Genomic DNA, 26,779 nt, shown 5'->3' on the forward strand with positions numbered 1-26,779 from the left:
CTGGCTCAGACTGCTACTCCCTCTGCTTTAAAGACTCCTCTCCTAACAACCATGGAGCCACACTCCCTGGCTGGCTTGTGCTTTTAGGGCTCTACCTAAGAAATCCTTGCCCACCCTCAGGCTGCAAAGATTTTTTTTCCTTTTTCTTCTGGGAATTTGATTATTTTATTTTGAGAGTGAGTGAGAGCATGAGTTGAGGGAGAGGCAAAGGGAGAAGGAGCGGCAGACTCTCCACCGAGCAGGGATCCCGACAAGGGGCTCAATCCCAGGAACCTGGGATCATGACCTGAGCTAAAGGCAGACGCTTAACCAACTAAGCCACCCAGGTGCACGGGGAATTTGGTAATTTTAACTTCTACATTTAAATCTTTGATCTATTTTGAGTTAATTTTGGCGGATGTTGGGAGGTTAAGGATTGATGTTCCTATTTTTTTTCCTTATGAATATCTAGATTCTTCAGGATCAGCTGTTGAAAAGACTTTCCCCCAATGAAATGCTTATGCCCTTTTGTTGAAAACAGTATCCAATGCTTCCAATCCACAGACTTGGTATGTCTGTACATTTATCTATGTTCTTATTTAATTTTCACAGTAATGTTCTATTGTTCAAGTTGGAAGTCTTACACATCTTTTGTAAATTTATTCTTAATTAGTGTATGTTTTCAAGCAGCATTATTAATAGAAGTTTTCAAAACCATTTTTAAATGTTGCTAATATATAAAAATACAAATTTTTTAGGATACCATCTTTGTATTCTATGCTCATACTAAATTTAACTAACTAAGCTCTAGAACTGGTTTTGTAGTTTTCTGAGGATTTTCTATGTAAACCATCATGTTATCTGAAATAGAGAAACTTCTACTTCTTCCTTTCAGGTCTTTATGACTTTTTATTTTCTTTCTTATTGTAATGACCAGGACTTCCTCTACATATTTGGATAGGCAGTACCGACTGCCAGGGACCTAATCAATACAGACATTAGTAAGATGTCAGAACTAGAGTTCAGAATGACGATTTTAAAGATACTAGCTGGGTTTGAAAAAAGCATGGAAGTTACTAGAGAAACCCTTTCTGGAGTATAAAAGAAATAAAATCTAACCAAGTCGAAATCAAAAAGGCTATTTGAGGTGCAATCAAAAATGGAGGCTCTGACTGCTAGGATAAATGAGGCAGAAGAGAGAATTAGTGATATAGAAGACCAAATGATGGAGAATAAAGAAGCTGAGAAAAAGAGAGATAAACAACTACTGGATCACAAGGGCAGAATTCGAGAGATAAGCGATACCATAAGATGAAACATTAGAATAATTGGGATCACAGAGGAGGAAGAAAGAGAGAGGTGGGGCAAGAAAGGTATACTGGAGCAAGTTACAGCAGAAAACTTCCCTAATTTGGGGAAGGAAACAGGCATCAAAATCCAGGAGGCACATAGAACCCCCCTCAAAATCAATACAAATAGGTCAACACCCCGACATCTGATAGTAAAACTTACGAGTCTCAGAGACAAAGAGAAAATCCTGAAAGCAGCTCAGGACAAGAGATATGTAACTGACAATGGTAGAAACATTAGATTGGCAACAGACCTATCCATGGCATGCCAGAAAGGACTGGCATGATATCTTCAGAGCACTAAATGAGAAAAATATGCAGCCAAGAATACTATATCCAGCTAGGCTGTCATTCAAAATAGAAGGAGACATAAAAAACTTCCAGGACAAACAAAAACTAAAGGAATTTGCAACCACAAAACCAGCCCTACAAGAAATATTGAAAGGGGTCCTCTAACCAAAGAGAGTGCCTAAAAGCAGCATAGACCAGAAAGGAACACAGGCAATATACAGTCACAGTCACCTTACAGGCAATACAATGGCACTAAATTCCTATCTTTCAATAGTTACCCTGAATGTAAATGGGCTAAATGCCCCAATCAAAAGACACAGGCTATCAGATTGGATTAAAAAACAAGACCCATCGATATGCGGTCTGCAAGAGACTCATTTTAGACCCAAAGACACCCCCAGATTGAAAGTGAGGGGGTGGAAAACCATTTACCATGCTAATGGACACCAAAAGAAAGCTGGGGTGGCAATCCTTATACCAGACAAATTAGATTTTACACCAAAGACTGTAATAAGAGATGAGGAAGGACACTATATTCTACTTAAAGCGTCTATCCAACAAGAAGATCTAACAATTGTAAATACCTATGCCCCTAACATGGAAGCAGCCAATTATACAAGGCAATTAATAACAAAAGCAAAGAAACACATTGACAACAATATAATAACAGTGGGGGACTTTAACACCCCCCTCACTGAAATGGACAGATCATCTAAGGAAAAGATCAACAAGGAAATAAAGACTTTAAATGACACACTGGACCAAATGGACTTCACAGACATATTCAGAACATTCCATCCCAAAGCAACAGAATACACATCCTTCACTAGTGCCCATGGAACATTCTCCAGAATTGATCACATCCTAGGTCACAAATCAGGGCTCAACTGGTACCAAAAGATTGGGATCATTCCCTGCATATTTTCAGACCACAGTGCTTTGAAACTAGAACTCAATCACAAGAGGAAAGTTGGAAAGAACTCAAATACATGGAGGCTAAAGAGCATCCTACTAAAGAATGAATGGGTCAACCAGGAAATTAAAGAAGAATTAAAAAAATTCATGGAAACCAATGAAAATGAAAACACAGGTGTTCAAAATCTTTGGGATACAGCAAAGGTGGCCCTAAGGGGAAAGTATATAGCAATACAAACCTTTCTCAAGAAACAAGAAAGGTCTCAAATACACAACCTAACCCTACACCTAAAGGAGCTGGAGAAAGAACAGCAAATAAAGCCTAAACCCAGCAGGAGAAGAGAAATAATAAAGATCAGAGCAGAAATCAATGAAATAGAAACCAAAAGAACAGTAGAACAGATGAACGAAACTAGGAGCTGGTTCTTTGAAAGAATTCTTAAGATTGATAAACCCCTGGCCAGACTTAGCAAAAAGAAAAGAGAAATGACCCAAATAATTAAAATCATGAATGAAAGAGGAGAAATCACAACCAACACCAAAGAAATACAAACCTAAGAACATATTATGAGCAACTCTATGCCAGCAAATTAGATAATCTGGAAGAAATGGATGCATTACTAGAGATGTATCAACTACCAAAACTGAACCAGGAAGAAATAGAAAACCTGAACAGACCTATAACCACTTAGGAAATTGATGCAGTCATCAAAAATCTCCCAAAAAACAAAAGCCCAGGGCCAGATGGCTTCCCAGGGCAATTCTACCAAACATTTAAAGAAGAATTAATACCTATTCTTCTGAAACTGTTCCAAAAAATAGATATGGAAGGAAACTTTCCAAACTCGCTTTATGAGGCCACCATTACCTTGATCCCAAAACCAGACAAAGACCCCATCAAAAAGAATTACAGACCAATGTCCTTGATGAACACGGATGCAAAAATTCTCACCAAAATACTAGCCAATAGGATCCAACAGTACATTAACAGGATTATTCACCACGACCAAGTGGGATTTATCCCTGGGCTGCAAGGCTGGTTCAATATCCACAAATCAATCAATGTGATAGAATACATTAACAAAGGAAAGAACAAGAACCATATGATCCTCTCAGTAGATGCAGAAAAAGCATCTGACAAAGTACAGCATCCTTTCTTGATCAAAACTCTTCAGAGTATAGGGATAGAGGGCATATACCTCAATATCATAAAAGCCATCTATGAAAAACCCACAGCAAATATCATTCTCAATGGGGAAAAGCTGAGAGCTTTCCCCCTAAGGTCAGGAACAAGGCAAGGATGTCCACTATCACCACTGCTGTTCAACATAGTATTAGAAGTCCTAGCCACAGCAATCAGACAACAAAAAGAAATCAAAGGCATCCAAATCGGCAAAGAAGTCAAACTCTCACTCTTTGCAGATGATATGATACTTTATGTGGAAAACCCAAAAGACTCCACCGCAAAACTGCTAGAACTCATACAGGAATTCAGTAAAGTGGCAGGATATAAAATCAATGCACAGAAATCAGTGGCATTCCTATACACCAACTACAAGACAGAAGAGAGAAATTAAGGAGTCAATCCCATTTACAACTGCACCCAAAACCGTAAGTTACCTAGGAATAAATCTAACCAAAGAGGCAAAGAATCTGTACTCAGAAAACTATAAAATACTCATGAAAGAAATTGAGGAAGACACAAAGAAATGGAAAAATGTTCCACGTTCATGGATTGGAAGAACAAGTATTGTGAAGATGTCAGTGCTACCTAGAGCAATCTACACATTTAATGCAATCCCCATCAAAATACCAACCACTTTTTTCAAAGAAATGGAACAAATAATCCTAAAATTTGTATGGAACCAGAAAAGACCCCAAATAGCCAGAGGAATGTTGAAAAAGAAAAGCAAAGCTGGCGGCATCACAATTCCAGACTTCAAGCTCTATTACCAAGCTGTCATCATCAAGACAGTATGGTACTGGCACAAAAACAGACACATAGATCAATGGAACAGAATAGAGAGCCCGGAAATATGGTCAACTAATCTTCGACAAAGCAGGAAACAATGTCCAATGGAAAAAAGACAGTCTCTCCAACAAATGGTGTTAGGGAAATTGGACAGCCACATGCAGAAGGATGAAACTGGACCATTTCCTTACACCACACACAAAAATAGACTCCAAATGCCTGAAAGACCTAAATGTGAGACAGGAGTCCATCAAAATCCTAAAGGAGAACACAGGCAGTAACCTCTTCGACCTCAGCCGCAGCAACTTCTTCCTAGAAACACTGACAAAGGCAAGGGAAGCAAGGGCAAAAATGAACTGTTGGGACTTCATCAAGATAAAAAGCTTCTGCACAGCAAAAGAAACAGTCCACAAAACCAAAAGACAACCAACAGAATGGGAGAAGATATTTGCAAATGACATATCAGATAAAGGGCTAGTATCCAAAATAAAGAACTGATCCAACTCAACACCCAAAGAACAAATGATCCAATCAAGAAATGGGCAGAAGACATGAACAGACATTTTTCCAAAGAAGACATCCAAATGGCCAACAGACACATGAAAAGGTGCTCAACATCATTCGGCATCAGGGAAATCCAAATCAAAACCTCAATGAGATATCACCTCACACCAGTCAGAATGGCTAAAATTAACAAGTCAGGAAACGACAGATGTTGGCGGGGATGTGGAGAAAGGGGAACCCTCCTACACTGTTGGTGGGAATGCAAGCTGGTGCAACCTCTCTGGAAAATAGTATGGAGGTTCCTCAAAAAGTTGAAAATAGAACTACCATATGACCCAGTAATTGCACTACTGGGTATTTACCCCAAAGATACAAATGTAGTGATCCAAAGGGGTATGTGGACCCCGATGTTTACAGCAGCAATGTCCACAATAGCCAAATTATGGAAAAAGCCAAGATGTCCATCAACAGATGAATGGATAAAGAAGATGTGGTATCTATACACAATGGAATATTATACAGCCATCACAAGGAATGAAATCTTGCCATTTGCAACAACATGGATGGAACTGGAGGGTATTATGCTAAGCGAAATAAGTCAATCAGAGAAAGACGTGTATCATACGATCTCACTGATATGAGGAATTCTTTTTTGTTGTTGTACATTCAAAATTTTCTATCAAGTTAACTTATTATTTTTTTCCTTTTTTTATTATGTTAATCACCATACATCATTAGCTTTTGATGGCGTGTTCTATGATTCATTGTTTGCGTATAGCACCCAGTGCTCTACGCAGAACGTGCCCTCTTTAATACCCATCACCAGGCTAACCCATCCCCCCACCCCCCTCCCCTCTAGAACCCTCAGTTTGTTTCTCAGAGTCCATAGTCTCTCATGGTTCGTCTCCCCCTCCGATTTCCCCCCTTCATTCTTCCCTTCCTCCTATCTTCTTCTTTTTTTTAACATAAAATGTATTATTTGTTTCAGAGGTACAGGTCTGTGATTCAACAGTCTTGCACAATTCACAGTGCTCACCATAGCACATACCCTCCCCGATGTCTATTACCCAGCCACCCCACCCCTCCCACCCCCCACCACTTCAGCAACCCTCAGTTTGTTCCTGAGATTAACAATTCCTCATAACAGTGAGATCATATGATACTGTGTTCTTTCTTCTTTTCTCATGAGTCTACCAGGGGCATATATTACTGATCAAACAGTTGGCCTTGTTTTGTCTATTGTTAGTCTATTTTCTCCTTATTGATTTTGCCCTTAGCTTTAATATTTCCTTTCTTCAAAAACTTACTTTGGGTTGGGACACCTGGGTGGCTCAGTCAGTTGAGCATCTGACTCTTGATTTCAGCTCAGGTCATGATCTCAGGGTTGTGAGATTGAGCCCTGCCTCAGGCTCCTGCTCAGCCTGAGGTGCTTGTCCTTGTCTCTCCCCCTCTGCCCCTCTGCTCATGCTCGTCTCTCTCTCTAAAATGAATAAATAAAATCTTTAAAAAAATAAGAACTTACTTTGGGTTTATGTGGCTCTTTCATTTCTGGCTTCTTGCAGTGAAACTTTAGGTGACTGACTTTAGACCATTATTATTTTAAATTTAAGCATTCAAACCTATAAATTTACCTGTGAACACTAATTTAGCTGCATCTCACAAATTTGGAGGTACTGTGTTTTTATTAAAATTTAGTTCAAAATATTTCTAATTTCCTGTGTGATTTCTTCTTTGACCCATGGATTATTTGTAAGTACACTGTTTAGTTTCCAAATACGTATGATTTTCCTACATATATTGCCATTATTATTTCTAATTTAATTCCATTGTGGTCAAAGAATATGATTTCAATCTCTTAAAATGCATTGAAACTTCTTTTTAAAACAGCATATGGTCTACCTTGATGAAAGCACAATATGCACTTGAAAAAAAAATATGCATTCTGCAGCTGTTGGGTGTAATGTTCCACAAATCTAGATCCAGGTTGTTGTCAATAGTGTCTATCAAATCCCCTAAATCTTCACTTACGTTTTGTTTAGCTAATACATTAGTCACCTGCTGAGGGGGTGTTATAATTTCTTACTCTGATGGGCTAGATTTTGTCAATTTTTGGCTCATGTTTTTGGTGCTCTCTTAATAGACACAAACATTTAAGATTGTTTTGTCTTTCTGATGAATTGACCCTATCATAATGAAATGTCCCTTTTTGTCTTTGGGTAACATTTCTTCTCTTAAAATTGATCTCATCTGGTATTGTAGAGCTTTAGTTTGACTTTAATCCCCCCCCCAGCTTTATTAGTATAATTGACAAAAACTGGTATATTGCATGTGTTTAAGGTACATAATCTGATGATTTGATATGCATACACATTATGAAATGATTAATCAATCACTGGTTTCTGATGAGTAGTTGGTCAAATCATTGTTCATTTAGGTAAGGTGTTTCTCTGCCTGCTTTTACGTTTTGCACTTTATTTTTGGTTTTGACTATCATGTGCTCCCCATGCTTCTCTTTGAATTTATCTTATTTGAGGTTTCTTCACGTTACCGAGTCTATAAATCTTTGATCAAATTTGGGAAGTTTCTGGCTCTGTTCCTGTCCCATCCTCTTATTCCTCTCCTCCTGGGACTCAAATTACCCACAGGTTACATTTTTTCTTTTAATTGTCCCTAAGTCCCTGAGGTTATTTTTTCCAAATATTTTTCTTTTTCTTCTTCAGATTAATTTCTATTCATCTATTTTCACTTTCACGGACTCTTATGTCACATCCATTCTGCTATGTCCATCCAGTAAACTTTTTATTTAAAAATAATGTATTTTTCACTTCTAAAATTTCCACTTGCTTCTCTACATTTTCTATTTCTCCAGCTGATACTTCCTATCTCTTCATTTATTGCAAATATGTTTCCTTTATCTCATGGAGCATACTTATTAATAACTTTTATTTTTTTTTAAGATTTTATTTATTTATTTGAAAGACAGACACAGTGAGAGAGGGAACACAGCAGGGGGAGGGGCAGAGGGAGAAGCAGGCTTCCCGTGGAGCAGGGAGCCCGATGCGGGGCTCGATCCCAGGACCCTGGGACCATGACCTGAGCCGAAGGCAGACGCCTAACGACTGAGCCACCAATAACTCTTTTGTGTTACTGGCGCCCCAATAACTCTTTTAAAGTCTTTCAGAGTTCCCACATCTGGGGCATCTTGGTTTGGCAACTGGATTTTTCTCTTTTCCTTTTCTTTTCCCTTTTCCCTTGAGAGTGGGTCCCATTTTCCTTGTTCTTTGTATATTAATTTTAGATTGCATTCTGGATACTGTGATCCTATATTGTATTATGCAAATTTTGGATTCTTTATGTTACTCCAAAACATGTTGATACTTTTGTAGGTAATTAACTGGACTACAAAAACTGCAGACTGTCTCTTCTCTGGTGGACGGCAATTCTGATCTCAGTTCATTTTTTTAAGCCTTAAGCCTTAAGCCTGTTTTTAGTCTGCTTTACATGTGTGTTTTAGAAGTGTGTCATTAATTTTGGAAAATTCTGTCATTATTCCAAATTATTTCTTCTGTTCCTTTCTTTTTCTTCTTCTGATACTCCCATAATACATACAACTCTTTGTAATTGTCCTGCAGTTCTTAGATATTCTGTTCCATCTTTTTTTTTTTTTTCTCCTTGTTTTTCAGTTTGGGAGGTTTCTGTTGAAGAAAGCATGATTCTTTCCCCCATCTGTGTCCAGCCTACTGATGAATCCATCAAAGGCATTCTTCATTTCTGTTACAGACTTTATTTCTAGTATCTCCTTTTGATTTTCTTAGAGCTTCCATCTCTCAAGTTGTGTTACTCATCTGTTCTTGCATGTTGTCCATTTTTTCCATTCGAGCCCTAAGCATATTAATCCTAGTTGTTTTAATTTCCTGGTCTGATAATTCCAATACTTGCTCTGTCTCTTTAAACTATGTTTTTTTGCCTTTTAGTATGACTTGTAATTTTCTTGTTGAAAGCTGGATATAGGGGCGCCTAGGGGGTTCAGTTGGTTAAGGGTCTGCCTTCGGCTCAGGTCATAATCCCAGGGTCTTGGGATAGAGCCCCACATGGGGCTCCCTGATCAGCAGAGAGCCTACTTCTCCCTCTGCCTGCCATTCTGCCTGCTTGTGCCTGCTTGTGCATGCTCATGCTCTCTCTGTTAAATAAATAAAATCTTAAAAAAAAAAAAAAGCAAGCTGGATATATGTACTCGGTAAAAGGAACTGAGGTAGAAAGGCCTTTAGTGTGAAGTTTTATTTATTAGGAGTTTGGCTATGTTTACTGATTGTTGTAGCTGTAGATGTCAAGAGGCTAAAACTTTCTCTGGTGTCCTTGTTTTTGTCTTCCCTGTTGTTTTTGGGTTTCCCAAAAGATTTCTTGTGAACTGAGGTCTTTCCATTTTACCCCGTTTTATGCAGGAGCCCTAATAATGTGGTAAGGTCTGGGGGAGGGGAAGCATTCTATAGTCCTATGATCAGGTGTCAGTCTTTTAGTGAGCCTGTCGTCCTGGATTGTGACCTTGACAAGATGCTTTTCAATCCTCCCCACCTAAGGAAGACAGGAAGGCTCAGGAACGGGGCTAGAGTTGGGTAATTTTTCTTTTCCCCAGGTCAGTTAGGCCCAGGTAAAAAAAAAAAAAAGTTTCCCTTGAAGGCAGGTTTTTGTTTAGGAGAATAGCATGTTCTGGGCATACTTCAAAATGGTGACTTTTTTTCTCACCCTGCCAAAAGCACAAGGGGATTTTTTTCTTGGATATTCTTTGAGAACCTGGTGGGGGTTCCTGGGACAGAACCTGTGAAATCATTGGGACGTTCCCTAAGGCTGGCACCCCTGCTATTTTTCACTCTCAGGCTTGCCCAGACTGAGCCTCCAGAACCACAATCTAAGCCCTCCTACCCTGGTATTGGCTCTGTTCCTGGGCTTCTGCTCTAACAAGTTATAATTTGCTGTATTTGCCTGTCTCTCGAATCCTGGGGGCAGTGGCTTTCCCTGTGACCTCAACTCTCTGATGGCTCTAAGAAGAGTTGTTGATTTTCAGTTTGTTCAGTTTTTTTTTTTCCCTCTCTTTTTGTGAAGACAGAGTGATGACTTCCAAGCTCCTTATAGGACAGACTGGACTGGTTCGGGAGAATTAAGGGTTCCAATTCTCAGTATCTTTCCCTTCCGGGTTTTCCCCCTTTATCTGGTGGCACTAGTTCCTCTGGCCAGAGAGGACTGGTTTTGCTATCAGAGGTACGTGCCTTTAGGGTAAAGCCACAGAAGAACAGAAACTTGCTATGTGTTGGACACTTGCTCCAAAGTTTGACTTCTCTCCAAAGTCTGCTTGTGCTTGTTCAGTCTTCAGAGTCTACCCCTTGTTGTTTTCTTGTGTTTTGTTGAGAATTTATAGCTGTTACTTATACAAGGGTCACTTGGTTAGGAGGTTGTACCTCCACATCATAAGTAGAACTTGACTTTCCGTTGAGGGGGAAAAGAACTACAGCTGTTCTCCTGCCTTGGTTCAGGAGCTTTACATTCATGATCTCATTTCAGAATTTTTCAGATGAGGACTCCAAGGCTCAGAGAAAATAAATAACTTGCTGAAGGTCATAGGATATGTGTAAGTGACAAAATCTGGAGGAATCGTAGGGCTAGCAAACTTTAGACTACTCTTCTTTCGACTATACTACCTGGCATCCTTCATGGGTAAATAACTGCTAAAAGCTAAATCTATATAATCCAAAATAAGGCAGATTCCAAAGAATAACTACTAGGAGGCTAGTAAAATACTGTTGTAGGGATGAAAGATGCTGAGAGGACAGGGTTAAGCCAATTCATCAGTCGCAACTCGTTATGATTAACTTTTAGTCAAATCGAAGTCTAGTAACAATACATGGGAGTAAAAGGTCAGCGAGGACAGCCCCCGGCTGAGGCTTAAACCCCGCCCACGTGGAAGAGGCTGGCGTAGATTGGCTTAGGGCTCTCTGAAGAGAGATGAGGGCACAGAGCCATGATATCCTAAACTTCTTGACTGGGAATGTCATCTTATTCATCTGTGTATTCCCTTCAGGGCCAGGTAAAATGACAAACGTACACAGTGCTTTAAAGATTTTGAAGGAATTAAGTTTAGATACTCTTATAAACATAATTTTGGAATCTTCAATGCATTTTGTACAGAAATAATGATGTAAAATTTCTGGCACCAATAAGTGAATTTAATTAAATAGTGAATTTCATTTCTTTTCCCACACTTGCTTTATATTTCTATGACTCTAGCAGAAGTTTCTAGCATTTACTGGTAGGACTTTCGCATTGATGCCTGACGAGTTTAAAATACTGAAAACTGTAGATCATTTTGGTTCAGGCAGTTGAGTGTGCCTTATTTGATCACAGAATTCAATCCATTTTTGCCCACCACATCCCTGTTTCTGTCATTAAATCTTAAATGAACAAATGGTATAATCAAAAGCAAATTCAATGTCACTTTAGAGAATGTCCAGTACTACTGCCTAGAATACACTGGCCATAGAATAGGGTATTCATAAGTGAATCCTGAGGAGAACCACATCACCAGAATAGAAACATCCTTTTTCCTGCATCCTCACATCAGGGACAGATGACTACTCAGAGGTGACCAGGACACCAGAAAAGGTAGATCTCACTAAGACAACAGTGAGTATGGGAACACATACAATAGTGAGTATGGGAACACATACAAAGGCCCTCTTGGGCACAGGAATCTAACTGGTTTGGTCCCATCCTAAACTCCTGTCTCTGCTGGATTAAAGTGAAAGGAAAACCTTAAAGACCTTCACAGGCCCTTCTGGGTCTGATGGAAAGGGTTATTTATCAGCTAAGGATTGACTGTTCTCTCTTCTGTCCACCAGGACAGCTATCTAGCAGACACCCGCTGGGGCCCTGCATTCTTTCATTTCAGTGCCACAAGCACAAAGAGAGTGCCCTTCAGGCCACTGGGACGCACAGCGAACTGTGATCCCTGTGCCAGGACAGAGTTTACAAGGCACTCATTCTGCTTTGGTCTTTGTTCCTAGGACCCTGCACATAAAGGTCCTTGCTCAATACTCAATATATTAAGTACAAAGGGAAAAATGTTCCCTATAATCATATATTTTTGGCATATACTCATAATTAAGCTACTGCTGTAGAAAAAATCCTCCTTAAATGATGAGAATCCTGTGTATGGTAAGAAGAAAGGTGGTTACAATACCATATGTGCCAAAATAAGCTTTTTACCAAGTGAGACTTTTTATACATTAAGTATACATGTAAGATTTTTATCAAGATAAACACCTAGGATTTAAAAGTGAGGTTTCCAAAAGGATGAGAAGAGTATTATTTTGACTTTGAGACAGAGACTTCTTTAACCCTACTATTTACATAAATCAACTTTAACTTATGCAGAAAAAGAGTGGTCATATTACTGAATTCTAACTCATCTTAAACACCAAAATATTATTCGAGAGGTGATGACAACATTCTGCATCTTGCAGTATAACTAGCAATCTCAATACTTCTATTTTCTTTTGTTTCACAGGGAATGGGGAATGCAGAGAGCTCAAAGACTAGAAACAGAAAGTAAGTTACAGCAACCAAATGCTTCATACAGTCTGTCTGGAGGTGACTTGTAAATTTAAGTATCTAATTATACCCAGAGGAAGTATGTACCAAAGGATAAATTTAATTCAGGTTCACATTGTCTTGTTTAAAACCCTCAGGATTCTATGTGTTTCGCAAATTAAGAGCTTTTTCAGTTTAGAAAAGTAATCCTATCCCCAGCAGAGTACACACCAGCATCTTGTAGGCAAATATACTAATATTTCAGCAGTGAGAGGCATGAATATTCATACTAGTAGGATAAATAAATTCATGTCCGTTCTGGCTAAGTTTTTAGATTTTGAAATTATGCATACGCACTTGTGGCCCTGGAATAAAATTAGTATCAGAGATATAAGCAAAAAAAGTTTTATACCCATGATCCTAGATAAACGGGGAGAAGAGGTTCTTTCCTTTGTTGAAGAAAGAAAATGGCCATCAGGGCAAACACATAAGGCGGCAAACCTCCTTCTTCAGGGCGATCTATACTGCAAAGCTACAAATGAGAGAAAAAAAGGATAAGCATTCTTTTGTACCAACCTATCATTTATATATTTTGTTCTAAAACCTTTTATAAAATACCACAGTGACAAAAAATAAAACTTCCATAAACTTTTGGAGCAACCACATATTGTGATGGTGAGTGGCAACTTTAATTTCAAATTTTTAATCTAATATTTGTTATTTCTTTTTTTGACATCCACAGCAAATCCACTCAACTCGATTAAAATGCTTGTTAGTGAAATCAAAATGATGGTTCAATCCCAAGTGCAAGCCAACTGGCTCTGCTCAGTTTAATGGTCCCCTCATCTGAACCTACTGCCGTGAAAATTCATGCTTTGCCCAGAAAGGTGATTGGGGAAAGAATGTAGGCAAACTCATTAGCACCAACAGGAATAACAATTTAAAAAGCATAGCCTACTTAGTGATGAAGTGGGAAGCAGCTTTCAGACGACAGTGTATTGTAATTATCAATTCACCTGGTTAAGCCTGGTGCAATCCTCTGCTTATCCTGGACAGGAGCAATAGGAACTATATATTGTTACTACTGTATCTTTTTTTTTTTAAGATTTTATTTATTTATTTGTCAGAGAGAGAGAGAGAGGGAGAGAGTGCATGCACGCAGGCAGGGAAAGCGGCAGGCAGAGAGAGAGGCAGGGGATCCCGATGCAGGGCTCGATCCCAGAACCCTAGGATCATGACCTGAGCTGAAGGCAGACACTTAACCGACTGAGCCACCCAGGCGCCCTGTTACTGACATAATCAGTAAAGCTCTAGCTTTTCTCGCTAAAGTACCTACATAGAATCTCAATTTTATAATCATGATGGGACCTTAAGTTTTAAGGAAATACTAAATGCTCTAATAAATATTGAGAAATATAAGAATGAGAAGAGAGTGGCTTCCATTTTTTGGAGTCTCTGGGTACATGATTAGAAATGGTATCTCTCCGGGCGCCTGGATGGCTCAGTCGGTTAAGCGGCCGCCTTTGGCTCAGGTCATGATCCCGGGGTCCTGGGATCGAGCCCCACGTCTGGCTCCCTGCTCAGTGGAGAGCCTGCTTCTCCCTCTCCCTCTGCCTACTTGTGCTCTCTATCTCTCTGTCAAATAAATAAATGAAATAGTTAAAAAAAAAAAAAAAGAAATGGTATCTCTCAAACTTTCCTGTGCCTAAGAAGCACACTGGGAAACTAGTTAGAATGTAAATTCTTGGGCCATATCCTACACCTGACCCACAATCTGATTTTTAATAAGCACTATAAGTCATTTTGATCTTTTCAGCAACACTGTAACAGTGAAACAGAAACACTAAATTTTCCTTTCTGCAGATATTAAAATTTCTGTTCCGATACTCAGATGCCTACTCTCTTGTCTATAAATATGCATCCAAACGTTTAAGATTAACCAAGCAAAAAATCAAAGCATGCTTTTATGCGTATGTAGAATGTGCTCACACATTTAAAGAACTCAAACCTACCTTTGCCCAGTACCTAAAGGCAATCACCAAAGGAACCAGCTTTGATTCAAGTTTTCCAAGGGCAGTTAAATGGTTTGTCGTCAAACAAGCATTTTCATTTCCTGCACTCACTTTACAAAGAAGACCACTGGGGGTGGGTGGGTGGGTAAGGGGTGGGGTTGGGAAAGAAAAAGAGAAAGATAAAAAGCATTACATGGGTATCAATAACTAATTTGCACTGATAATATCTTCAAAATGAAAATAAAAAACTCACAAAATCTTTATGGGTCATTTAGGTCATTGCATTAAGAAAAAGGGCAGCTATTCTCTGAGCGAACTTAATTTTTCAGAACTAAAACTCTGTATTTTCATACATTAAAACTATTTCTGGGGGGAAATGAAAATTAGGAAAATACTGTAAAATGGTTCAAATGGGAGTAGGAATTCATCTTTGTAAAAAGTAAAGGAGTGTTTTCCCAAGAGTTGGAGGAATCTGCCTAATGAAGAATCATTACAGCCTACAAACCACCCATGTACTGTGGTGATGGTAATGCTTCCAGATGGAGGGAGACACACATGGGGGAAGTCACACTAATTGTTACTCAGCACTGCTAAAAATGCTGCTAAAAAGGATGGCAAAGTAAGGTGGCTACAGCAAGTAACCCTTTGATAAAGTTGTTTTTTACTGAAATGGAATGGGTCAAAATGCTTACTTCCTCTGCTGTTTCAAATAATTTTATTCTTTTTAAAATAAAACACCTTCTGCTCCTGCATCAAATGCCAAAAGTATAGAGAGAATACTAACAGTGAGCCTGTGAAATTAACCACATAAGGAGCTTGCTCTTCTAGAAACTGGACATATTTAATATACAAACAGCTTAAAGAAACAGAGACCTTTGCTTCTCTCTGCACACCACCACTGGCACCCTAGCGTGGAAGTCTGCATCAACATCAATAAAAAAGTCTGAGGAAAGAAGAAAAAATATTAAGTAGGTTAATTAAACCTCTGTTTAAAAGCAGAACTAGATGAAGTACAAGTTGTGACTTAATCGGTTCAGGCTTTTGAAAGAGGATTATGAAATAAAGCTCTGAGATGACTTGAAAAGGGAAACAGTATTATGTACAACAATCAGGTAATCACAATAATTTAAAACCCTTATTTTGCAAAACTCACATTTGATTAGAAATGACTACATTATTGAATCAGAATATTTAAGTGTTATGTGGATAAGGAAATTAGAAATGTGGATGGGATATATTCAAGAACAAAACTGCTGCAAAAGCTACTAAAATATCTGGGCTCAAAATACATATTGGCTGAAGCAAGAAGAAATGTCTGAATGTTTGATTCAACCCAAACAAGAAGGATGGGAAAGACTAATTCATGGGATGAGACAGTTTAATGAGGCCCATGGAGAGCATAAAAAGTCATCAAGTCCTAAGCCAGATAATACTGTGGACAACTGATAACCTTAACCAGGAGCAAACATTTGGTGATTTATTAATCAGGGTTGGGTCACACCTATTTATCGTCTGTGAGGTATTAATTTAAACCACAGAATGGTTTTGTTTGGATACTACCCACAGAAATAATTAAAAGACACATGACTTCCTATTTTCAACATTTGACAAATAAGATATATCCAAATTATAGACAAAAGAAAGAAAATTAAGAGCAAAACGTGGAAAGAATTTGGCCTTACCACTGTTCTTCAAGCATTCTTGAACAAGTAAGAGAACATCTGGCTGAGACATCTAGGAAACAAATCAATGAATACATCACTAATCCATAAGCACTGTTGTTTCACTGAGATAATACACGGTCATCTGAAGTTATCCAAACTCCTTTCCAAATTAGAAAGCACACTGCTACCCCAGTAAATAAATTAATCATTATGCCATGTGCACACATCAGTCAGAGACAGAGATGAAGGCCAAATGAGGGAAAGTGACCTGTTACACAGTTAACTCCCGATTAATGAATTCCTGAGGTAATCAGCCTCTCTGCAAATCTCCAAGACCCAAAACTGTTCATGTCATCTCTCACTATAAGCCTACCTCAACAGATTGCTTGCTGGTCTCCACTTCAGCCTTGCCTCTCTCCAATCCTTGCTCCATGTAGGAACCACAACCATTTAAGGTCATAAATCAGACCTAGGCGTGCCCTGCCTTAAAACGCTCAATAGCTTCCTACTGCCCTTAGGTCACAGTGAAACTCTTTACCAAGGCCCACAGATCCTGCACGTTGGGTCCTCTGTCCTAATCTTAAGGCTGCTTCTTTCTTTCGGTCCCTCCACCATGGCTATACAATCATCCATTCAGCTCCTGGACTAGGCCAAGCTCCATAGGGATTTAGGGTGATTGCAAACACTGCTCCCCCTGCTTGAAACACTCACCCTTTGACCTCCTTATTCCTTTTCGTTGTTTAGAGCCTAGAGTCGATGTCATCACTTCAAAGGGGCCTTCATGACTGCTGAATCTGCATATCCCCTGTTATTTTCTGTCACAGAACCTTGTTTCCCTGCATAGCCCTCCTTATAATTAACCATATATATGTAATTACTTATCTCCTCCACTAGGTATGAGTTCCATAAGGGAGGAATCCTACCTGTTTTGTTCTCTGGGATCTAGGATAGTGCCTGGCACACAACGTGGACTCAGTGAGTATTTGCTAAATGAATGACGACACCAAAATAACTGCTATGCTCGTAAATTACTAATCAAAATCGAAGGTTAAAAGACTAGTAAAATCTGTTGGTCAGCTGACCACGTAGCTGTAGCAGTCATGGACGGCAAGGAATGAGAGGCTGTACGACAAACAGCTGGGGGTGGTGTCCAAGAATCTTCTTCATTATTTTTAACTAGCAACCCAGGCAAATGGGCATAACCATCTGCAAACTGGCCTGGGGAACCACCAGTGGATGAACAGATGATCTACTAGAGTGCCTTCCAGATTCAAAATTCTGACTCACTGACATCTTTTTCAATCACATTTAAACCAGAAATCAAGGCTAGGTGTGGTTCTTCAAAAGCATTAATATTTTAACAAAGTAGGTGTGTAAAAGTGGAAACTTAGGAGCAAATGGAGCTTTCAGTTCACAAATGTTTCCATGTCCACACTGTTTAAAATCTGCACTCCTTCTCTGACATTGGAAAGTTGACTTTACCAAGATAATTTAATCTTCTCATGTTAACAGAACCTAAAAAAAGCCCCATTAGAGTCACATAGTTAGAAAACCAGCATTTGAAGTAAATATAAAAGATCTCTAGAGTAAAAGAAGTACAAAAATCTGTACAGTATTAAAAGAAATGCTCTAAAATCGAAGGTTGGCAGAAGAGCATGGAACTGGAAATTTTAGGGGAAAAAGCTGCCACTTATATTATCTTCAAGTATCTAAATATATTCTTATATAGCTCACATCTGAAAAAAAGAATTTACATACCACTCTGAAAATTCTGACATTTTATTTTGTACTTACAATAGCTGGAAATTGAATGTCGATATTTACATCTGAATTTTTGAAACCCAATCTGCTACAGGATGACCCATATAATCTCAGAGAACAATCTGAAAAAAAAATTAAGTCATAAATAAGGTGAAATTTCTCGAAAGTCATAACAAAACACTGCTATTTAAGAAATGGAACCATCAATTAAAACTATGCATGAAAGTAAGACAGTATTCAAGTCTGGTATAAATAAACAAAAGGAACGGTTGACTCTTTGCTCTTGTCTTCATTTTATTTTATGTAACAGGGAAGGCTGTGTTGCCTGCAGTTTATGTTAACAGCTACTCTTTCATGCCAATTGTAAAACATGTTTAAAAAAATTCTAAATTATTTTATATTTTGTGCAGAAAATACTATTTGCAAGGATTTTTACAATGTGAAAGTAAAAAACAGATGCCTGACTTTGTCTTATATTTATAAACCTGATAGTATACTAAAGAGTTAATGCAAACATTTCACCTTTTAGAAAACACACACGTAATTTACTATAAAGATCATGTTTCAATAAAATAATCATAAAAATGACCGTCAGCATAAAGTTACTTTTCAGTATGATTATGAACCAAAAAAACCTTAACATAATATGCTCTCTTTAGGAAAACTTTTGAAAAATAATTTTAATATCACTGATATAACTTAAAATACTAGGCAATAAGCAATTCACTCTTCAGAGGAAGGGGTGTGTGTGTGTGTGTGTACTGCCTGTATTTACTTATGGCATTTTTTTCCCCAATGTTTTACTATTACTGTGCCAAAAAGTTATCTCCTTCCTATCAGGGGATTTTGTGGGGTTTTTTTTAGGTTTGTTAAGTCAAGTGATTTCTTAGAGTTTTAACAGTTTTCTGTGACAAAGTACATTAAATTTTATAATGGAAATCTATAGCAAAAATCATTGACATTACAAATGCCTTTCTGGGAACTTGTCTGTAACACAAAGGATGAGCGCTACAGATATAATGAAATGAACCGATTCTTGCTCTTTATTTTTATGAAAGTATACACAAGTATGAATGATATGCTATATGAATGCTTTTTCAGTAGAACAAATAGTTCTCTGGGTGATACGGTGATAACCTTTGAATAGTGATTCCAATCCTAACTGTGGGTTAGAATCACTTGTGGAGCTTTCTAAAAAAAGTTTTCTGTGGCTCCACAGACATAACCTGGAAAATTAATCAACAGTACACAAAATCTATTACAAAATAGGTTCAGAGCTCATTTTAGATGTTGCAATTCTTTTTAAAAGTGGTTAAACAGAACCTTTTTCGGACACAGATAACCTGAGAATGACTTGAGTATACTTTTTATTTTAACTCAAAATGTTGCATCAATTCGAACAGGTAGGAAGGTAAACAGGTAGATACACAAGAATCCCACAGTGCCCCCATAATCTGGAACATTTAATTTAAAGTACATGTGTAAAAGGAAATTCATAATGAAGACAGGCTTAATGACAGTGCATGTAAAAGTCTTTGTTACCTTGGGGGAAAGCCAGAAGAAACAAAAACACACAAAAAATTAAGAGCTTCAGGACATGGTAACTCAATTTCTATTAGATGAAAATTATTACGGGTCGGAAAAATGCATGAGGCACTTTTAGGTAGCTAAATAGAAAAACAAATCTAGAAAATACCTGGTAACTTGTGTTGGAACACATTTTCCATGATACGTTTAATTTCTAGTCTCTGTTCCAAGTTCTCATTGTGTAAGCCAAACTCCTGTACCACTCTGTCAATGGCAATACCAATTGCATTTATCTGGGAGGGTGTAGGCAGGGGTAACGTAGTAAGCAACTCTTCCTCTTGCTTCTCCTTTTAAGATCAATATTGAGATTAAAAATGACTCACACAGTTTTTACCTTCTACCATTCCCTGAGACAACATCCTGTAGAATATTCTGGAATATTTTTCTTAGCTCTCCCTCTCACCTTAGCTGTGTTAGTCTTCAGTTCATCAAACACATACACTTCTTTATGCACATAAAGTGATAAAAGAAGGAAGGCAAAAATAAGGAAAAAGTGCAGGGAAAGAACATTAAAAGCAGCAATGACAAATTATTTGCTTTATTATTACTGGCATAAGGGCATATACCGAGATCCTATCAATGACTTCCCTCATCCTGATCCTGTTCTTAATGAAATTCACAAGACTGCCGAGCAAAACATATCTTACCAATGTAAAGTATTTTGGCTAAAATAAATTCAGTAATATAAGTAGTGAAGTTATTAATATCCTAGCCTTAAAGAGAGGAAAGTTGCAAAGATGACAAGTAAAAAGAACTGACAAACATATTTGTTTGGGTTACATTAAACTTACCTTAATGTTCTTCTTGTGCCTCTTCTCTTTGATATGCTTATGGGCAAATGCAATGGATTCAATTAAAACATCACAAAGTTTGCAGGTGTACTTAGCTGTAGGGTAGTTTCTTGGTCGCTATAATTTGAAGAGATTTAGAGAAACATATATACTCATCTTCCAAAACATAGGCAAACAAAAGTTAGCCAGAAATGATTTCCCCGTCACTTTAAAAACTGTTAATATATTATTGTCACTCTTTACCACTATTCTAATAGTCATTTTTTGGAAGTGATTCTATTAAATCAAATTGAGTATCACTTTTAACTCACAGTGCTTAAATGCTAATAACTGTAGTAGGGTACCTAACTCATCAAAGCACATGTTCCAATTACTAGCATAGTTTAAACCAAGACAAGGATTTTAAGTAACAAATAAAAGACGTTACCCTTTTTAGCCTGTCAATGAAGTCTCTTTTTAATCGCTCCTCTGCCTGCTGTAAGCCCAGGAGCTCCTTCGTTGAAAGCACAGACTCGTCAATCACGGGGCCTTCCAAGTCTCCGTCCTGCTCATTTTCCTCATTTCTAGTCCTACGTGGCTTCCGAGGTCTGGACCTCTGCTTCTTGTTTTCTTAAGTTAGGGGGAAAATATTATTGGCAATATTGAGTAATACCGCTCTGACAAAAAAGCAGACCGTACATATTTATTCATACATATTAACTAAATAATGTGATTATCTGAATGACATCTGAGCACAGCAAAAGGAAAGCTCTTCCATGGATAAAACACGCGAATACTCATTCACCACCTCATCTGGATACACCAGCCCATAGAAATCCTCTTTTAGGAACACTGGAAAAGAATTTGCTTCAACCATACAATGTGATTTTATCATTTCTTCCAAGTATACTCCTGAACATACTCAGCAAGTTAAAATTATACTCTGAAGGCAAGTATACCTGTAATTCTAATACACCTAATTTATTATAATATACAATATAAATATATTGAATATATTCTAGTATACCTGTTATTCTAATGAAAACTATCCACATTTCCTTTCATTTTTGTAAGTGAACAATCTCAACAGAGGAAAGATGGACAATATGATCTCCAAAGAACTCAGAAATCAACTACATTCTTTTGTGGAATGAAAATCCATCATTTAGTTGTAAATTTAGCTTTCATGTAATTGGGCCTTCTCCCCACACGGATACAAGAAGTCCAAGCCAAAATTTTATTTACTGAGGACAACTAGTTCCAATCTTATCTTTACTTTCATTTTAACTTCTTTGGACAGTCTGTACACTAAGCACTTCCAAAGAAAAAAGGCCATTATTTGAAATGAAAGTTTTCTACAAGTATAGACTAATTCATTTAAACTCTGCTGTTAGTTCTACAATCTTTATAACTAATAAATGAATCTGTTCCCTTTTTTAAATTTACAACTTTTCTACCTGTGAAACTGAAGATGACTGTGGAATTGATCTATAAAAAAATTGTTTTAAATAGCTTTGATAACGTCTATCAAGCTCTGAAAATAAATTTATCATCAATACATGATTAAAATAAAAGCTAATTTCCCCAATTAAAATTGTGATAAATGGTTTGAATAATGTTTAAATGGCTGATCAAAAATTAGTCTTTCAAAATATAAACCTACTGAAAAGCTCTGCATGAGGCAATTCCTATGTCAAGTTTTCAGTGGAACTCATTTCTTGTACAGCAGTTACAATGAATCAGTTGGCTAAAAAAACTTCTGAGTCAGAAAAGGGAGGTATAGGATCTCTAATTTGCAAAAAGCTGTTGTCAACAGCTCTAAAGGAAAAGTAGCAAGCACTGTGCTCAAAGTACCATAAGATGAATACATAATGAAATTCTATAAATAGCTTCTATAATATAGTAAGTGGCAATTGAAAGAAATTAATTAGGACAAATAGTTTTGTTTTTTTTTAAATCCATCAAAATGGACCAAACAAATAAAATACTAAAAGGGAAGTAGTCATTTGCAGAGAAAAACTAGTCTACTTTTAATACTTGCTTTTTAACACTCCCCTACTCCCAATTATCACCATCTTTTGAGGACTGTGCTCTCCATCTGCATCAACTTCTCAGATAAGCACTTCTTTTAACTTAGAGGTGTGTCTGTTCTCATTTGTGTATCCTTACGAGCTCTACTCTAAATAATTACATCTAATTTCAGTGTTCATAACAAATTTCTTACTTTGGCAAACACTCATTAGAGATTTACACCAATATGTGCAATATCCATTAGAAAAGTCCGTATTAGTTCACAAACCAGTGACTGGTATGGAACCAAATCCTTTTTAACTTCTCCCTCAAATCCCAAAGGCTTTTCACTTAACTGTATTTGCTGTCATCTTCTGGAATGACAATTTCCCTCCAAAGAGCCCATTAACTCCTTGTTTTTTCTTTTTAGAGATTTTATTTTCAGGTAATCTCTACACCCAATGTGGGGCTCAAACTCACAACCCTGGTATCAAGGGTTGCAGGCTCCAGCCGAGCCAGCCAGGTGGCCCACTCCTCACTGTTTTTATGCAGAGAAGTGGATGGCTGCAGAAATTCTGTCTGATGACGATGATGACGACGACAGCAGCTATCATTACTGAGTATTTTTTATGTAACAGATGCAATGCAAACACTTTATGTGCACTGCCTCATTTAATCCCTGTAGTGACCCTGTCACAGATGCTGATATTATCCCCATCATACAGATGGGGAAAATGCTGGCCCAAGAAAATAACTTGTTCGGGGACAAATGACTAAGTGAAAGTAATGGGATTTAAAATAAAGAATAAAACATGGATGGAATTCTGAAATTCAGCCTTTTATCTAATAATATAAGAACTGCAAAGAACTTACTGAAATCCCCCCTTGTAGCATATCCATTCACATCTAGACTAGACCAATAACCGACAAGACAGTATCACCTTCTGAAGTGAGTTTCACAGGACTGCATGGTAAAATCAGTCAAATAAAATCTCACTGAAGGGAATCTTGAAAGATAAAGCTGGGTATTGCTAAAAAGTTCCCACAATTATGTAGAGGAAGACTACCTGGCTCATTGCAGGTGTCTTGTAACATGAATTCTCTATATACAGTATTCCAAGTCTCCCATATTTTATTTGCATATGGCCCATTATTCCATTCACAAAGGACATGTGTATATGAGTGGATATTTTCCAGCTAAGATCACTAATGGCATTGTCCCAAATACATTAAATTGGCAATCTAGGATATCTGAGGGATGAAGTACAGGGCGGTAACGTAGAACTGAAAAATAGAAAATAAGTATTAAAAAACAAAGCAACTCTTAAGATAATTTTTACTGTCTTCTCACATCATTTAATGAGACCCTTCCTTAATAAGACAGAATTCTGATTCAAGGAAAATTTCAGTCCCTTTAATGAGACCCTTTTAGAACCCTGAGTGCAGCGCAAAGTTTATACTTCAAACTGAATTTCTCTCTACAGCAAGTAATTTCATACCAAAGCTTAATATTTTTCTTATGAAGATGTTCAAGGGCTAGAAGCTGAACCGTCCTTCATCTAGCAATTGTGAAAGCGCACACCTATTCTTCATATAGAGAGAACATGGGGGTTTGGGGATTGTCTTCAATTAAAAGGACAGCAAAAAAATGTATGTACTTCTGTTCAAAACCACTTAAAAGTAACTTTTTGAGTTGCTTTTCAGACCAAACAAGAATACATATACAAGAAATTTTTAGTCTGTTAACAGTCCCTACTAATGTCTGTCTGGTTGCAAACTTTTATTCTATAAATCGGTTTTTATAATGCTACTTGAGACCAACTTTTTCTTTTAAAAAACTATTGGTAACGGCGTTAAGATGTCCATGTCCTATCTGGATACAGTAATACAGAAATACTTAAATATATACAGACTTTTAAAAAGAAAAACACCAACCAAAAACCGAGAAATTACCAATATGTGTTCGGTTTCCCTCTGTCAGATTCAAGGTCCAGTGAGGCTGAGTAAATGGCCAAAGCAGCACAGCACTCAATTTCAGTTCCACTTCCTCATCCACCACCCCGCTAAAATAAATTTAACCTCATCAGGCCACAGCTGCCTGCTGTGAAAAACTGTGATTGTACCCTGATGTATCATGACAGAGCACTAGATCAGACAATTCCTTCAATTTCATTCTAGCTTAAAGATTTACGCAGCCAAGATTTTCTCTCTCCTGGGATTCCTTTATAACACCTCATTCTATTTCTGCTATTTGATACAAGGCATATTCTCTTGCTTTTCCTACCTTCAGAAATATAAAACAGAACTTTTCTCTCATTTAATACTATCATAAGACCCCCTAGAGATAACAAATGACGTTTTCTCTGTTAAATATTCTAAATGTCCAGATCATAAGTTCCAATGCCTCACCAGTAACATGTATAGACATAAACTGGTCACTGTGAGATAACACATAAGGGCTTCTGGATAGCTAGGAGCGTGCCAACGTTGCCTAGATGCATTTAAATTTAAAAAAACTTAAAAGTCCTGACCAATTTGCCCCCCATTCCATATAGTCACTAAAAAAAGGCTTATAGCTGGGCACCTGGGTGGCTCAGTCAGTTAGGAAGCTGCTGCCTTTGGCTCAGGTCATGATCCCAGGGTCCTGGGATCGAGTCCTGCATAGAGCTTCTAGCTCAGTGGGGAGCCTGTTTCTGTCTCTCCCACTCCCTGTGTGTGTGCTCCTGTGCACTTTCTTTCTCGATTTCACTCTCTCAAATACATACATAAAATTTTAAAGAAAAAAAAGGTTACAGCCAATATATTTAAAAGCCCATTTTTCCAAGCATAATTTACATTTTCAGACTAAATATTGTTTTACTTTTTCCTTCATATTTATGAGTTTATTTCATTTCAGTTATTACTGTCCATTAGATAATTTTCCTGTTTATAGAAATCATTGCTACATGAACAAAATCTATTCACCTTTTAGAAAAACGTATAATCTCTTTGAGGCAATTATCATCAACAGAGGGCACTCAGAAATGAGTTTTGGTGCTACAGAAACTAAAAGGCAAAACTTTTATCTGTAATGTGTCCCAGCCTGTTTGCCATGGTCACTTCTAAGGAAAAAAAATAAAAATCTTGGACTATCCTCTTCTGGAGATTGATGCTCTATCCGAAAGACATATAACCCTCTGTTACAGGAAATATATACAGTCTATATTGTGTGCTTACATTGAATACGAATTTTTTTTAGCCTTATATTCTGTCATTTATATTATGGACACATTCGCTATTCAAATACAAAATTACAATACATAATTTAGAAAATACATACACACCACTCAGAAAATATGATATAGTCCCCAGGGTGATAGTCGCCCTCTTCTGTAAAAGGCATCAACGGGAAATATGTTTACTGAAGTAAAATGAGCCTCATAGCAAAGTGAACTTTTAAAGTGACCAATACATGCAATGTGCTGAAGTTGCCCAAATACCATGATTACAATTTTTAAAGTATTCACATTAAATAAGCAGGAACTATGAAAAATCGGAACTGCATTGCTGAAAATAATAAATCTCATTTGGATGAAAAAGACATTGCGACTTTGGGGTTGTAACTTGACAAGTTGGAACACATTACCAGGGCTTCCTGCTTCCATTTCTGACATGGTTTCTAGGCTTGTCAAGTCTTTATGAAGTAGTCGTCTTACAGTTCTGCAGCCTCTTCCATCTTGCCACCTATATCCATCCTCACTTTCCTGAAAGGAGTCTTTTCTTGGTCGGTTTATAACAGGAATTCTAGGTCCAGGTTTAAAATCCCTCCAACTGTCTGAATTACCAGCAAGTTCATCAGAGAGCCATCTCTTACTCTGATCTTTGTGGTTGTCATTTATCCAAGCAGGTTGACTGTAAATTGGGTTTTTAAATGCATAGGGATTGTTGGAAACAGCATATGGTCCTTTTCTGGGGGTATTCCCATAGTTCCCTGGTGTTATTTTTTTTTTTGGAAGGCCTTTTTCCATTTTACTGCTATGGCCTTTAGCATAATCATCCATTATTAAATAATCTTGTTGGGGATGACCCCTTCTGAAATCCTCATCATCTATAGTCCCTCGGTCTTTAGCACGTTTCACAAAATAAGGTTTTGCTGCATCTCCCATGGTCTTTGACTTCAATTTTCTTACTCTGCACCTGAAAGAAGGCATTTTGGGAAATCATCAAACTATAACAAGGTATCATACCAAGCATATGAAATACCACACGTTTATTGTACAGATGCTCAAAAGCCTATACAAACTCTTCTTTTCCTAATTTCCATCACATTCAAATAATCACCGCATTACACTAGAAGTTGGGAGGCTTGAATCCTGTAATATTCTTCACGAAAATTAGTACTTAC

General features: G+C 37.6%; 1 protein-coding gene and 1 long non-coding RNA gene across 10 annotated transcripts in view; one reads left to right on the plus strand and one right to left on the minus strand.

The window, feature by feature from the left end:
* LOC114223325 (uncharacterized) overlaps nucleotides 1-26,779 on the plus strand; it is a 95,736-nt gene that overhangs the window by 41,839 nt on the left and 27,118 nt on the right. The window contains exons 2-3 of the long non-coding RNA XR_003612125.2: nucleotides 12,569-12,609; nucleotides 17,162-17,242. This is a non-coding gene — a long non-coding RNA (uncharacterized LOC114223325). The remainder of the gene's footprint in view (nucleotides 1-12,568; nucleotides 12,610-17,161; nucleotides 17,243-26,779) is intronic.
* TUT7 (terminal uridylyl transferase 7) overlaps nucleotides 1-26,779 on the minus strand; it is a 65,739-nt gene that overhangs the window by 37,897 nt on the left and 1,063 nt on the right. For 3 of the 9 annotated variants that reach the window (XM_028122219.2, XM_028122221.2, XM_028122220.2), the window contains exons 2-10: nucleotides 26,021-26,571; nucleotides 20,834-21,015; nucleotides 20,407-20,523; nucleotides 19,725-19,902; nucleotides 18,062-18,150; nucleotides 16,286-16,337; nucleotides 15,477-15,546; nucleotides 14,604-14,730; nucleotides 13,004-13,123 (exon numbers count right to left, since the gene is read on the minus strand). In XM_028122219.2, the coding sequence (XP_027978020.1) occupies nucleotides 13,004-13,123; nucleotides 14,604-14,730; nucleotides 15,477-15,546; nucleotides 16,286-16,337; nucleotides 18,062-18,150; nucleotides 19,725-19,902; nucleotides 20,407-20,523; nucleotides 20,834-21,015; nucleotides 26,021-26,540 (1,455 nt within the window). In that variant the 5' untranslated portion in view covers nucleotides 26,541-26,571. Of the gene's footprint in view, nucleotides 1-13,003; nucleotides 13,124-14,603; nucleotides 14,731-15,476; nucleotides 15,547-16,285; nucleotides 16,338-18,061; nucleotides 18,151-19,724; nucleotides 19,903-20,406; nucleotides 20,524-20,833; nucleotides 21,016-23,462; nucleotides 23,680-26,020; nucleotides 26,771-26,779 lie in introns of those variants that run through there. The other 6 variants (XM_028122223.2, XM_028122218.2, XM_088019073.1 and 3 more) reach the window with 4 other exon arrangements.

This window comes from Eumetopias jubatus, unplaced genomic scaffold, assembly GCF_037043125.1.
Source record: "Eumetopias jubatus isolate StellerSeaLion01/CBP00866 unplaced genomic scaffold, mEumJub1_p1.0 scaffold_15, whole genome shotgun sequence".
Taxonomy (NCBI): Eukaryota; Metazoa; Chordata; class Mammalia; order Carnivora; family Otariidae; genus Eumetopias; species Eumetopias jubatus.